General features: G+C 46.7%; 1 protein-coding gene across 1 annotated transcript in view; it reads right to left on the bottom strand.

Moving 5' to 3' along the window:
* The window catches only part of LOC144251435 (E3 ubiquitin-protein ligase RNF213-like), a 53,588-nt gene extending 42,808 nt beyond the window's left edge, over positions 1–10,780 (bottom strand). Inside the window, 12 exon segments of the mRNA XM_077794352.1 lie at positions 35–191; positions 400–592; positions 1,494–2,646; positions 3,685–3,849; positions 3,959–4,099; positions 5,083–5,300; positions 6,178–6,319; positions 6,945–6,949; positions 7,112–7,347; positions 7,349–7,700; positions 10,224–10,373; positions 10,552–10,780. Of these exon segments, the coding sequence (XP_077650478.1) occupies positions 35–191; positions 400–592; positions 1,494–2,646; positions 3,685–3,849; positions 3,959–4,099; positions 5,083–5,300; positions 6,178–6,319; positions 6,945–6,949; positions 7,112–7,347; positions 7,349–7,700; positions 10,224–10,373; positions 10,552–10,780 (3,141 nt within the window).
* Between the last annotated feature and the right edge of the window lie 4,052 nt (positions 10,781–14,832).

Below are 14,832 nucleotides of genomic sequence, written 5' to 3'. Positions count from 1 at the left end.
TACCATGACCACCTGCAAATGCCCTTGTACATACCTGCTTTGAAGACCTCCTTGACTGCACTAAATTTCTTTCTGTAATTTCAATGATATATAAATGGCACGGATTCCAAAGCCACATTTTCCCACTTGTATCCATTAGGTATTGTAAAATGAGGAGTTTGAAAAGAAAGACCCAAGTTCCAGACTGTACCCAAAGACAGAGAAGCATGGGTTTAAAAATAAACAATTGCCAACCATCTCTCCCAACCCCCAGGACCCTCCTGTCTTGTTCCTTGAGAGAAGGGTATCGACCACAGGTAGGTGTAGAAAGAAGAGACTCTTCATACAGGGAGAAGCAGGTGGGTCCCTTGGAATTACACTTTCTGATGTGGCCATTTGGTTGCCATATGGGAACTTACCGAAGCAGTCACATCAAAGTGGAATATCACAGGCGTTTTCCCATACTGAGAATCCCAGAAAGACAGGAGGGAGCCCAGGACACGGCCCTCATCCACCTGAGTGTCAGTCAACCGAACAATCTTTAAAGGCACCTTTTCACTGTTTAACTTCTTTTTCAGTTTTTCATGCAATCTCTTCACATAGAGAGATTTCCCTGTAATGTTAAAATAAGGAAATGAGATCCCAAGCCTATGGATCAAGAGGAAGAGAATCCAGAGAGATTAGAAATTATGTCTCAGGCAAGAGCAGTGGCACCTGCGTGTAATCCCACCTACGTGGGAGGCTGTGGCAAGAGGATTGCAAGTTCAAGACCAGCGTCAGCAATTTACTGAGGCCCTAAACAACTTAGTGAGACCATGTCTCAAAATAAAAAATAAAAAAGGTTGGGGATGTGGCTCAGTGGTAGGGCACCCCTGGGGCAAATCCAGTTTAAAAATAATAAAAACAGTTATTTCTCTGTGTAAAATTCAAAAGTGATGCAAGGGAATATCAGAATAGAGCACAACTCCACCATGAAGCCAGAGTCCCCAGCTGTCACCCACTCAGCATCCTGGCATTCTCCATGATGACAGCAGTGGAAGTGTAATAATGTAAAAGCAGAGGTATGTCCCGAGCAGGGAGGGGAGGGCAGGTTTTGTCCTGACAGGGCACAGGGATGCTCATGGGATGAAATCAACAGAATGGAAGTCACCACTTCTTTCCAAGGACACATGTCAGTGACTGAAGGGAGAGTGCAAAGCACTCTTCTCCTGGAGCCAGAGCAGCTGTGCCTCCTCTGCTCACACTAATGCGACCCAGAAAAGGTCAAGGGTTTACACAAGAAAAAAGTGACCTGCAGAGAAGTCCATCCAAGGAGGAGCTGGGCTCCCAGGAACTGCAACCTGGGTGGAAAGGGGGCCCCTTCTAGAGGAAGTACTGACTGTAGGCAGTCAGACCCTCCTGAGACTCACTTTCCCACCTGCAGAGGGGTGTCATCTGAGGTGCCCACTGCTGCAGAGGCAGGGGTCATTGGGAAACCCTGAGAGACTGCCTGCCCACCCCAGTGTTCTCATTACCAACTCCTGCTCTCTCGGAGGCCACGATCCCCACACACATCCGGTCTCTGAACAGAGCTGCTGCGGACAGAGTCTGTGCTGGGACCTGGTAGTGATGTGCCAGGTAGTCCTGGATGGCATGGAGGGGTGCCTGGGGGATGAGGTGGACTTTGTGCTGACTGAAGGCTGAGGGCAGGTAGCAGCATTCCTGTGCCACATCACAGACCACCACCAGCTGGTAGTCCTCCCAGGGACACTGTGTGCACAGGCTGCGGAAGAGGGCCTCTGCCTGGCAGGCCACCTCGTAGCTCAGCTGATCCGCAAACAGCAGGCTGTAGACCTTGTGCCCCTGGGAAACCGGGGCCAGGCAGCGATGCAGGAACAGGGCCACCTCCTCAAATGTAGTCCCCGGGGTACAGAGTAGCACCTCATCAATGGTGGGTAGGGGCTGGCCTGAGGCCTGCATGTAGATGACCAAGGTAGCCAATAACACCTCAGAGTGGCCACATAAGACCAGGTTGGGCTGGCCAGCCTGAAGGCCCAAGGGGAGTGACCGTTCCACAGGAGACCTGCCCATCCTAGCCAGGCGAGCCAGACAATGGCCCAGGGCCTCCAGGTCCAGGCAGCCAGGCAGAAAGACACTCACGCTCTCCAGCGACTGTTCCATGATGGCCCTCAGCTTGGTCACCAGGCTGATCTCAGCGGATTGCAATGAAGGTAATTTTTCAATCACTGTCCTCACTTGGTGTCTGGGGGCCTCATTGAACCCCTCAGTGGCCCTTAAAAAGTCAGCTGGGGTGCAGTTGTCTTTGATGAAGGACAGCATCAGGAGGGCAGCTTAGCTGGGACTCTGCTTCCTGAGCTCGGTGCTCAGGAGGATCAGCTGCTCGGCTGTGTAGAAGTTGAGGTAGAAGTGCTCCCTGCGCTTTCTGCTCACCAGCTCCTTCCAGTCATCCAGGAAGTGCTCCATCTGCCTGCAGAGGGCTTCCAGGAGCTGGGTGATGTCCCCACTCTCTGTCAGCTGGCTTACCAACTCCAATTGGAAGTCCATGCAGATGGAGATGCCATTCCTGGGGCAGCAGTAGACCTTGGCAGTCCAGGTCCAGAACAGCATGTTTCCCACAGAGTACAGATTCAGGAAGGCTTGCACGAGCCACTGCACATGGCGGAATAACTGCGGGAAACAGGGGCATGAGGCAGACATCACAGTGAGCTAGTGAAGAAGGACGTGCCAATCTAGACACACACGGGTTCTAAGTAAAGGGGCTTGGGTTCACTCCTCCCACAGGGTCACTGGGAAACACGAAAAGCCTAGGGAGAGGGCAGCTACCTTCAGGAGGAGATCAGGTGGCAGATAAGAATGTTGATGTGCGCTGGACTGTGCTCAGTGGTAGAGCACTTGCCTAGTATGTGCCAGGACCTGGCTCAATGGCTGCACTGGAGGAAAAAATGTCAATTGTGAAGTACAAACAAACTGTAAGGAAAGAACCTATAACAGGAGATATCTATATCTATATCTATATCTATCTATCTATCTATCTATCTATCTATCTATCTATATATATATATATATATAGAGAGAGAGAGAGAGAGAGAGAGAGAGAATTTAAAAAAAAACCAACAACCTGTGTCAACAATTATTTCAGGGTTTTTGGTTTTGTTTTGTTTTTTTTTTTTTTTGGTACTAGGGATTGAACTCAGGGTGTTCTACCATTGAGCTAGGTCCCTAGCCCTTTTTATTTTAAGACAGAATCTCACTAGGTTGCTGAGGCTGGCCTCTAACTTGCAATCTTCCTGACTCCCTCCTGAGTCACTGATGTTACAGGCATGTGCCACCACACCTGGCTTGATTACTTTAGTTTTGAAGAAGAGTGCCCATTAGAATCTTGAGGTGTTTGACTTTACCAATTTACAGAGTAAACAAAGACATTTGTGCTTCTTTTTAAGATCTATCTATTTGGTCACCTCCTGCTAAATGCAGCTGATTAACCACTATTGGTGACAGAACCTTCTGATGTTCTTAAGGAGGAGCTGATACGTCCAGGGCCTGTCCCACCTCAGATGTGGCTCCAGGCAAGGTGCACCCTGCAGACCCACAAGCTCCACTCTCTGGAGCCACTCTGTCCACTGGAGGCCAACCCCTGCCCCTTCCCCTTTGCAAGCAGAAGGGCAGTGAGCATGCCCAGCCTGAGGCAACAGGGCACCTGATCACCTCAGAAAACCTCTCCACTTCCATATTCTTGTGGTCTTTCTTGCCAGACATCAGCATCAGCTTGTTTAAAAGATCCCTCAGCTCTTCCAAAGTGTAAGAGCGCTCTGGCTCCAGTTCACTGTGACCCCCAGGGAGGATCAGGCTCAGGATAGCATCTGGGGAGATCTGGGAGGCACAACATGTTTAGAGGCCATTTTCTGGTCGCTGAAACCCTGACTCTGCAGCAGGCCAGCGCATGCCACCAACACTGCACCTAGAATCTGGGAGAGCTCACCTTCTGGTCACCTGTGGATGCCCTGATCTCATCGATGCCTCTGCTGTTGATTGCTGTGGCCAGGGACAGGGACGAGAGCTTAATGGATCCATGGCTTTCCTTCACTGTCTTCAGCCACTCCAAGTTCCTGGCAGAATCTCGCTGTTGGGATAAAAGCAGAGAACATGGGCCAGGGTTCGAATGACTGTCTTCCTGGATGTCCTCTTCCTGCCTCTGCCCTTGCTGGGCAAACTCCAGCCACTCTCCTCCAGGACTCTGGGTGTAGCTGCTCACCCAATGCCTAAGGCTGTCTCAGGTGCCTCTGACGGTCCCTCAGGACCCTGCCTGGTCCCCAAGGACCCTGGCCACTCAGTGTGGCTGTGCTGGTGCCTGATTCCTAGCTGACACTTGGAGTGCACGTGGCCTGCACTTATGGATGATTGGGTGGATGGCCACAGGCCACACTCCCAAGTGAAATGCCACCATCCTGTTACGTTCCCAGAACAAAGGCCCTCTGAGGAGAGATGCTTGACTGAACAGGAGCCCTTAAATCTTAATGTCCTGCCATGGTCCCTGAGCATGACCCGAAGAACTTGAAAAATTGCAACAGAATGTCAGCTTCTAGCAGAAAAACGAAACTGCAAATTGCTCTCTCTGTCCATCTCCCAACCCTCCAACCACACACAGGATTTTCCCAAGGCTGATGCAGGCTTCTGGACATCTCTTCTCGTTGGGCGAGTTATGAGTGTACGTTTACTCAGATGCTGGTACAGGTAGTTTACTTAAGAGTTTTTTTTCTGATAAAAAATCAATATTAATTGTGAAAAATACTCAAAAGTAACCAAACAAAAGGACAATTACTACCATTCAGAGAAAACTGCTGCACACCCTTTTGCACACTTCCTATCATGTTCTTTCCACACTTTTCCTGTAGGGTGGAGACTGCTCTGGACATGCAGTTCTGTAGCTCTGTTCCAGCCCAAGACAAAGAAAGCATTTCCATATGTGAAGAAAAGCTGGTTTTAAACATCAGTTTAAATGGCTGCCTACATGCCTACATGCCTCCATGCCCACGTGCCCTCAAAGCACAGCTGCTCCCCAGGGCTGCAAGACCTCCATGCCTTGGAACCAGGCACAAGACTCACCAATTTACAGGGCAGATGGAGGTCATTTTGCAGAGCCTTCCAGAGTTCCCTCAACTGTTCCATGAACTCGCTGAAGCCTGCCTTCTTGTCCAGCTTATACAGCAGGGATGCATAGCCCTGCACAGCATCATGGAAGCAGGCTACCGGGTCCACGTCAATGTCACTGTCTCCAGCTGAGATGGAGGCCAGGTCCACAAACACCTGGAGCTCGGTGATGCCTGGGGCAGAGAACAGATCAGCACAGGACCACTCCAGGATTCTGCACAACTCTCACCTGGAGCACGATCCTTCATGAGGCCATCAATAGACGCTAAGTAAACACCTAGGATGTGTGATACTTCCTGCCTTCAGTTAGGACACCAGGGCACCTTTTCTTTTGCAGCATATGATGACACCACTGACCAACATCTAACCTTTACCAAAAATGTCTCAGGCACTGTTCTAGGCTTGTGTATAACTTATTTCCTTTAATCCACAAACATCATCACTTAAACAATTCAGATTCAGTTGGTTAATAACATGTGGACAATTACTTATTTAAAAAACTGAGATAATTCCCCCAGGGTTAATTACTAGTCAAAGAATGTACATCAAAGCACTCAGGAGTACAAGGTGGAAGCAGCACAGCTCTGTATGAGAGTTGGAGCCAGCACAGCCTTAGTGGCAGCAGGAGGTGGTCTTCTAGGCTCTGCCCCTGCTCCACCTCTTTGAACTTTCTTTCTTACCTCTCCTCCCCTGCCTCTATCTAGTCCACACAACCATGCAGGCTGCCTAGCGCTAGGCTGAAAGAGAAATGCACATTTTCTACAAGCTTAGAGCAGCAATGCCCCCCTGCCTGCAAGAGCTTACCTAGGCCTCTGGCAGAATGAGTTAGAAGGAGCAAAGGAAATCCAGATGCTTACGAACACAGATGGAGAGAGCAGCAAAGCAAACGGTTTTAACCAGAACCCTGAAAAGCCGTCCTGATGCAGACTGCACTGTGGGCCTGGAAGCAGACACTGTTCCCTACTTAAAGCACACACAGGAATGAGTCAGAGTGACCTCAAGCTCAGAAACCCCACTTGGCAAACAACTGAAGTCAAGTCCCCCCCATACCTCCCAGGGCCTTCTGCAGGGCCAGCTCCTCCAGACACTGGCAGCAGGGCTCGCTGATGTCCTGCAGCAGCTTCTTAGCCCAGATATGCTGTGGGCTGATCTGGTCCAGTGTCTCAAGGAGGGTGGCCTCGAAGTCATCAATCTGCAAGATGAAGCTCTGCTGTGGGCTGCACCAGAGACTACCCATGCCTGCCCCGCCCCCATATGCCTGGACCACCAGCTGCTACGGCAACAGCATGACACACTCTTGCACCAAGGATAGCATGACCTCCACAGCCCTCCTTGCTGGGCAGCAGTAGCTACTGTCACCGGTACCCAAGGTCCTATGGGGAAGCTTACTAGGACTTTGAAACCTGCTCCTCACAATAGCCCTGCCAGGTCCATGTCGTTGGTTTCTCTGTTTTGGGGAGTTACTCACGTATGTACCGAAGGGTTCAAGTTTAGGTATGCACACTTCCATACTCTGTGCTAAATTCTAAGCATTATCACACCCGTCTCTACTGAAAAATGGGCTACACATGGCTTAGAAACCTGAGGCTAAGAAATAGGAAGAAGAGACTCAGGCCTGAGTTACAACAGGAACAAGGTACCATTTGGCATTTCCACCAGAACTAGGGAGAGGTACCTGGACAGCTGACGAAATATTTCCTTTTGTGCTTTTACAACCTAAAAAGATGAGATTCCTTTAGAAAAGGGATGGTTTCTCTATCCCAAATTTTGGGTTTTCATATCAACTCAAGAAAATTTACTAGCTAAGGAACAGTCACACTGTCTCAAGCAAAGGTAAAAACCCAGGGCTTGGAATATTCCAGACTTAGTGCAACCTAGATGAGAGTCCTTGAAGGGTGCTGCCACACTGACCTTCCTAGAAGCCCTGGGGCTTCCAAGGAGTCTGAGGTAGGCCCCTACCTCCCGGGAGTCCCCAGAAAATAACTTAAAAAGTTTATTAAAGTGTAAATAACACTGAAGTCACCGGTCAATCCAAAATTGTTTTTGACTTGCAAGATGACCTTGGCCGAGCTGATTGCCTGGTGCAGGCTATGGTACTCCTTGATCTGTTCAACACATTCTGAGATCCAGCCCCTCTGGGCCTGGGGGTCTACTTTACACATGATCTGAAGGTCTGAAGTCAGGTCATTGTATTTATCTACAAAGTCCTTGAAGATGACTGATTTCTCCAATGGTGACCTCTCCTGACTTCAGATCCTGATACAATTTCATGAACTTTTGGTAACAAGGCGAGTACAAGAACTCATAGGCCTCTATAAGCACAAGGGTTCGCCTTTCAGATTCTCCTTGGGGATGGCTTAATGACTCTGCAGCTTCTTCCCAGAAGATCTGGAAGATGTGGCTGTCCATCAGGGAGTCTATCCTTGCAGCCATTTCCTGGACCTCACAGTCCAGGTTGTAGTGAGTCATCTGCTTGCAGGCTGAGGATGCCAGCTGGCTCACCCTTATGGCTTCATTCAGTCTTTTGTGGTTCAGATCTTCTTAGTGTCTTGCTTCAATCTCTCCAAAGTCCACTTGGGAATCCATAGGAAACATGGAAGTTAAACTGCTAGTCATCTTATTTTACTTTCCTAGAATTTCTAATCATTTCTTTAAGAAAACCATTTCTTTAAGTGAATACCATTGCTGCGATTTTTGTTTCAATAAGAATTCATCCCTCCTCCCCTCCTTCTTGCCTTGGGCTTGCTCATCAGTTTTAATAATTAAAAATAGACTGTAAGCTCTTGTATGGAGGGGACAGCTGGAAACACACATTTATCCCCCACCCCCAAATCCCACTCCTGTGGCAGATTAGAAATTACTTTTGAAAGATCAGAATCAGCAGGAACGAGGAGAGTAGAAAAGGAGACTGATAGCAACACAAGCTGGGAAGTGGAAAGACAGCCACACCGGTGGCAAAAGACACTTGGGGCCTGAGAATATAGAACCTGAGGCCACAGCAGACATAAGCTCAGCCAGGCCTAGCACCCTAGACTGGGAAAGGCAGAGAGGGAACTGGAATTGGGTTCCAAGTCTGTTTAAGAAGCAGTTGGTGAGAGTCCACCTCTACCATGCAGGCAGATGGGGGCTGCTCTCTACTGGCAAGGGGCAGAAAGGACCACCTGCAGGGCTCTTAGGCCTGGAGGCTACTTCTGAACACACACCTGTCTTGGGCAGCTCCAGAGGACAGGTATTATTCAACCTAAGGACCAAGAGGATGACATAGCCACCAAGGCAGGAAAGCAGAAGTAAAGCAGAGACTCCACCTCCTCCTCTCCCACTTGGCTCCAGAAACCTGGCGGCAGGTAGGGGCTGCAAAGATGATCAGCCCTCAAGAGAAGCCCTCAAGGACCAGGTCAATTTAGGGGCAACCACAGAACCCCAAGGGCCTTGGCCCAGAAGCACTCAACCTATCAATCCATTTGTAGGGACTGCCTTCATAGACACAGACAAACAAAAATCTCCAACTAGAATAGGAAAAGCTTTAAAGCGGGAAATAGATACCAAAAACCTCAACAGGGCTGGTATAGCTCAGTGGCAGAGTGGTTGCCTGGCAAGCACAGAGCCTAGGTTTGGGCTGGGATTGTAGCTCACTGGTGACTGCTTGCTTAGCACATGCGAGGCACTGGGTTTGATCCTCAGCACCACGTAAAAAAAAAAGAAAAGGAAAGCTTCGTTCCATCCCAAGCATACAAAAAAGAAAAGAAAAGAAAGAAAGAAAGAAAAACAAACTAACAGAAAAAAGCAACTTGGATGAAACTGGAAAATATGCAAAAAAAAGAAAACCTTTAAAAATATCAATAATCTCTGAAATAAAACATACTGTAATCATGAGCCATGAGAACAGCATGGTACATAAATGGGCAGATCTTTCAAGGAGAAAGGGAATGCCTTTAAGTTCAGTGTATGTGGGAGCTGACATGAAAAGTTAATGTCCAGGCTGCAGGAGGAGGTCAGGAGGCTCAGGAAGCGAAGCCCAAGCAGGAGAGATGTCATGGGAGTCAGGCAACCACGCCAGGAGCCCAGAAGCTGTTTATGTGCACCCTGCAAGAGGGAAAGCACAGTGAACCAATTCAGGAGAACGCTCTAGAGCTCTAAGACTAAATATCCGGCTGAGACCTGTCAGTGCCTCATCCTAGAGATGGAAAAGAGACCCAAAGCCAGGCACAGATTAATGTTAACCTCAGAATACCAGGGCCACACAGCTCTCAAGAGCATCCAGAGAAGGACAACAAGCTCCATACAGAGGATCAATAGTGAGAATGCATCTGACATCCCAATGCAGCACTCAGGCAGCACTCTGAAGGAAACTTTGCCCCTGGCCCAATGATCAACCTACAGCAGGGGCACAGTTCTGTATCTGGCCTCCTATGTCCCCGTGCCAGCAAGCAGTAGATGCCACTCTCTGTCAAACAGGAGTCAAGCACAGGCCAGAGCCAAGGAAACCTGTGAGACGAGGGGAGATTGAGGGCCACCTCCTCGCTAGGGAAAATAAGCCCTCTGTCCTGGGAGACTCTTCAGAGACATCCACTCAGATAGCTGGTACAGTTTTGGGTTGAATTTGAAATAAACACAATGAAAAAGGGGAAAAGGAAGTACCAAGGCAAGAAATGCAATTCCACCAGCTACAGAAACTTTGTTCCAGAACCGTGGAGTGGCCGTGGTCCACTGCACGGCTCCCCTGTGAATCCTGTGTTCACACCATGGTGAAGGCCTGACCCTGAAGAAGGTGCCAATAACTCAGGATACCACTGGGAGTGACAGAGCAGCAAGCAGCCTCATGTTCAGGGCACAGACTGGAGAAAGATCTACACCTCCCCTCCTTGGGAAGCCAGCATAGGACACTGACACTGGGAAATCAGGGACATCGATGGGTATGGAGGCACACAAACAAGAATGTACAAGGGGAAGGTGTTTCCCCAGGCAAACACATTGAAAACTGAGTCAAGGATGTTTTTTAAAAGCTTCTCCCTGAAAAAAAAGGCCCCACTATTTGTGGCCTGCTTCGTCCCTGTGACAGCTCTCAAGGGTTCCCAGCGCAACTGCGGGAGCAATACCTTGGATGATGTACTTCACCTTCCCACACAGCCTCAGGAGGCTGTCCACCTGTCTCTTCTCTCTCTCCAGAAACACGACTTCATCCATCCTCCAGTTCAGTGTCTCTTCCATATCACAATTTTTCTCTTGGAATGAAGAACTTTCTGTCTCTGGAAAACAATGACAAAGTCAGCCAAAGGAAACAAACTTCACGGCACCACTTTCTCTCTCTGGGAGTGCCCCACAGTCACCACCAGAAGGACAAGAAGGCCTCCACTTGGTGGAATAGAGGAGGACAGTCAGCACACAAGCGAACACAGTCTTCTTACCAGCCTGGCCACAGCTCACCCAACTGCCACAGGTCCAGAAACTGACTTTTGTGCTTCAGGATCAGCTCCAAACGTCTGACCAATATGGACCCATCCAGGATGTCACCAGCAACCTTCATGAAGACAGAGCTGGCGGCAGCCATCAACCTCTTGGCGTCCTCTGTGATGTTGGCTAACAGCTTCTCCTTAGAGCCGTGAGTCCCTGCCCCTCTCACCTCTTTGCAGCTAGAACCTCTCACCAGCCCCATGCCCACTGGGTGCCTATAGCAGTCAGTGGTGTTTCCAGATGTGCTGACACCCCTCTCAGATATGCCTGTAACTGTGAGGTTAAAGTTTTACCCTAGTGCATCTCCTGTCTGGGACGAGGAGACCCTTCCAATGGACAGAATCAGCCAGAAGAACCACAGTGCTCAGGGTTGAAGGCCTGAGCCCACGTTACAGTGAACGTAGTTCTTGGACTACACATGATATCTTTTGAAATTCACCTGTCTTGAGAAACCCTGCAGTAGTACAAAAATAAACTGCAACAGGACAAGCTCACATCAGAGGCCACTCCATGGGTGCAGGGAAGCATCTGCACAGCACCCAGGAAAAAGGCAGATCCATGCTGCAGCTTCATGCTCTGCCTATCTTGTCTGCGGATCAAAACCTAGAACATGAGCTTTTGGAGCAACTAGAGGACAATATTTTAAAACATGACTAGTTTAACTGCCAGATTATTTATCTCACAGTAATATGAGGCTCGTGTAGAATTATAAGAAGACCAAGTTTATCTTTACCATTAAAAACAAAGATAGCAGGGGGCTGGGGTGCATCTTGGTGGTAGTGTGCTAGGCTAGCAAGCACGAGATCCTGGTTCATCTCCAGCATCTCACACACACACACACACACACACACACACACACAGTGAAGCTGAGATGACCTTCAGTGGGAGAATTGACCAACCCAAGAACATCCAGACAAGGGGACTTTGCTCAGTGATAAAAGGAACAGAGCCATGAACCAGGAAAAGACAAGGAGGAGCCTTAACTGCATGCTGCCAAGTATGTAGAGTGTAATACAGCAGGCTGCTGTGGCCCGTTCAGGACCACACACTACTCCTGGTATGTCCTGGTGTAGAACAGAGCAGCTGATCTTGGTTACTCTTTCAAGCAGAGCAGATGTAAATTTCCTTAACCTGAACACTATATTACAAATATCTACAAAGCAGGAAATAAGCCAAAGAAGTTCCTGAGATATTAGGAACATAGCTAGTACAAACGTTTTTGTATTCTTATAGTAGGGGCCATTCAGGTAATTAAAGTTGTTTCGAATTGTGCATAAAAGTTTGCTAGATTAGCATGATATTTTATCTGATTTTTGAAAGTATTTATACTCAATAAGAAGGAAGAAAGATAAGAAAAAGTTGTTCAATTTACACCAAAAAATGAAGCTAATCTTCTCAATTTATTGATTGTACATATGAAGTACAGATGCAGATATAGATGCAGATATATAAATCTATAGATAGTTAAGAGGAAACCAGCACAGAAAGAATATAACAGAATTCTATTTTTTTAGAGTCATAATTTCCAAACCTCTGAGAAGTGGGGAAAAAATCTTAAATTTTGCATTGCTCAGTCTTCACAGTATAAAATTTAAGAAAATTAAAATACTTCCAAACATTTCATGTTTTTCACCAAACTTTTTATTTAATACATGAAAATGTAACTTCTGGGAACAGATGAGTATGTATGAACAGACAGGCTTCTCCACCCTTCATAGATGAGTTTCTTTCTTAATTTGGCAGGTGTGGGAAATGGTTCCACTTCATGCAAACAGTGCTGAAGAGAAAAGGCTGAAGAAGGATAAAAAAAGGAGCCTGAGGCTATGCTGTACCAATACCTTGGCAGGGCACAGCAGAGGAATATCTGGCAGGATCCAGGCTACGTGCCCAGCTCAACACTTTGAAGATGCTTTGAAAGGATTTTCCCAATGCCCAGGCCCAAGGGGAGTCCTCAAATACATAATATTTGCCATTAGCACAATTTGCTAAGAGAACAGAAAGAGAGGTCTAACAAAGCCACAAAATATTGGTTCTCTTTTTCTGAAACAAAGAATTTTAGCTGAGAAAAAAAACCTCTTTAAAAAAGGCTCTTGTCTCCAACATTATAAATTACTCTTCTCTAAAATGTTCATAAATCTTAAAACTAATCCAATCATCTAAGTTTTCTTTTCATTTTCATTTACTTTTATTTGATATGTTCTTCAAACTATTCAATATAAAACTTCCTAAGCTTCTGAGTTCACATTTTTTTTATAGATAAAGCTTTCCCAAGCTTTTCTAAATTTCTCCCCATTTTACTGACTACAAATTTGTCAGTTGTAGATACCATGCTACAACTGACATAGGCTTGGATTTTCTCAGCAAATTCACGAATGAGAGAACATATTGCAATAAAAATTCTTCAATAAAAATGGAATGAGGGGAGCTCCCTGTGTGAGTGGGTGGAGGTGAGTCCCGGCTCAGAGCAAGCCCTGGGCTGTCAGTGCTCCAACCCTCCGTGGTCTGCTTCTGCTGCCCTGAGCGCCCCTGCGCTCTTCCCCCGGATCTCTCCCAGCTGTAGCATGTCCACCACTGTGGCCCTGTAGCGCTATTGCTTGCTGCCTTGCCTCTTTGTCTTGGCAATTCTTGTTCCTGTCCCTGGGCTTTTCATGGGCGCGCTGTCTGCTGTTGGCTTCTCTGCTGTTGCTGCTATGGTGGCCTTGCACTTTCCCCTGTGCCTCACCTAGAACTTGTAGCCGCTGCACCTTAGGCCATGTGGTTTCAATCACAGCAGTGCTTCAGTAGGCTGTCAAAAGACAGCATCTCCAGTCTGAGTGTGTGTAATGAGATGGAGGCAGGAGTGGTGAAGTGAGAGCGCTGGATCTGAGTTGACGCTCTTCTGTGGCCTAGGACAGTCACTGAAAGACAGAATTCTCTCCTGCACAGCCAGAGAGGACTGGCGGGCTGTAGTGCCCCCACTCCATGTAAATTCTCCCTTGGTTGACTCCTCACCACACTGAAAACTTTAGGAAAAATACTTGTGGTTAACAGCAGAGGCTTCAGAGTGTAATCTATACTCGGGCCTTGAAATTATGATATGTCTCAAGGTGAACTCATCTATCCAAGGCACTCCCACTTATAGTGGGAGCTCAGCTGATCCACCCAGACAAGATAGGTGAGGTAGAAGATAGCACCATGCAGATTCATCAACCTGTGAATTCCACCTGGAAAACTCTGCCCAAAAGCAAGCTTGCTGAAAGTAAGGAAGAAAATAATGGAAAGAAGGATTGTGTGGCATAGGTAGTAAATATCTCTCCTTGTTCACAGTTTTGACCACCTCAGCAGAGACAATTCTTTCATTTTTCATTAAGAACTTTTTGTTTTGGGGCTGGGGTTATACTTTAATGGTATAACACTTGCCTAGCATGTATGAGGCACTGGGTTCAATCCTCCGCACCACTTTAAAAAATAATAAAGGTATTGTGCCATCTTCAAATAAAAAATAATATTTTTTTGTTTTTGTTGTATATGTTGATTCATTCATGTTACATATATATAAAGATATTTTGTTATCATTTTTCTCTTTTTATTACCTTTTACTATTTTGTTTTGTCTTATGGGTGTTTTTTCTTTTTTGGTTTTTTGTTAATTTTCTCAGCTTCTCCCTGTAATAGTTAAATTCTCTTGTTCTCTATCAACCTGTCAATCTACTTTGTTGCATTTTGAAAATTTTGTTATTTTCTCCATTCATTATGGCCTTCACTTTATTCTACCTCTCTTCTACTTTATCTGTTTCACCTTTGGAATATTTTAACCATTCTTTTGACTTCCTTTCTCATTTTCTTCCTTCTTAATGAACTGTATTTTTGCCATCTTTTAAAACTAGTTTATATAATTCTTGCTCCCACCATTCATGTTTTTGAAGTTATTAGTACTGTGGATGTTGTAGCTGATATTCAATGTTTAGTTTAATTCTAAATCTAGTTCACTGCTGCTTATGTTGGTGTTTTAATTTCTGATTATTAGTATTGTAGATATCATAATTGACACCTAGTATTTTACTTGAATATTGTAGATTCTTCCCTGTTATTGTTGCTGTTCTTCATTTTCCCTTTTCCATAGTGGCTGGGTACCAAATGTGACACTTTAAATTGTTGGGGAATATGCTCTGCCCCTGAGTTATACCCCCAATCCAGCTAAGAGATTGTGTACCTAATTCCACACATAACAACTATTCTTAACCTTCAGCAATAATTTAACACAAAGAATATTGGG

This window comes from Urocitellus parryii, assembly GCF_045843805.1.
Source record: "Urocitellus parryii isolate mUroPar1 chromosome 13 unlocalized genomic scaffold, mUroPar1.hap1 SUPER_13_unloc_4, whole genome shotgun sequence".
NCBI lineage: Eukaryota > Metazoa > Chordata > Mammalia > Rodentia > Sciuridae > Urocitellus > Urocitellus parryii.
Note: the sequence above shows the minus strand (reverse complement) of the source record. Positions and strands in the feature narration are given on the sequence as shown.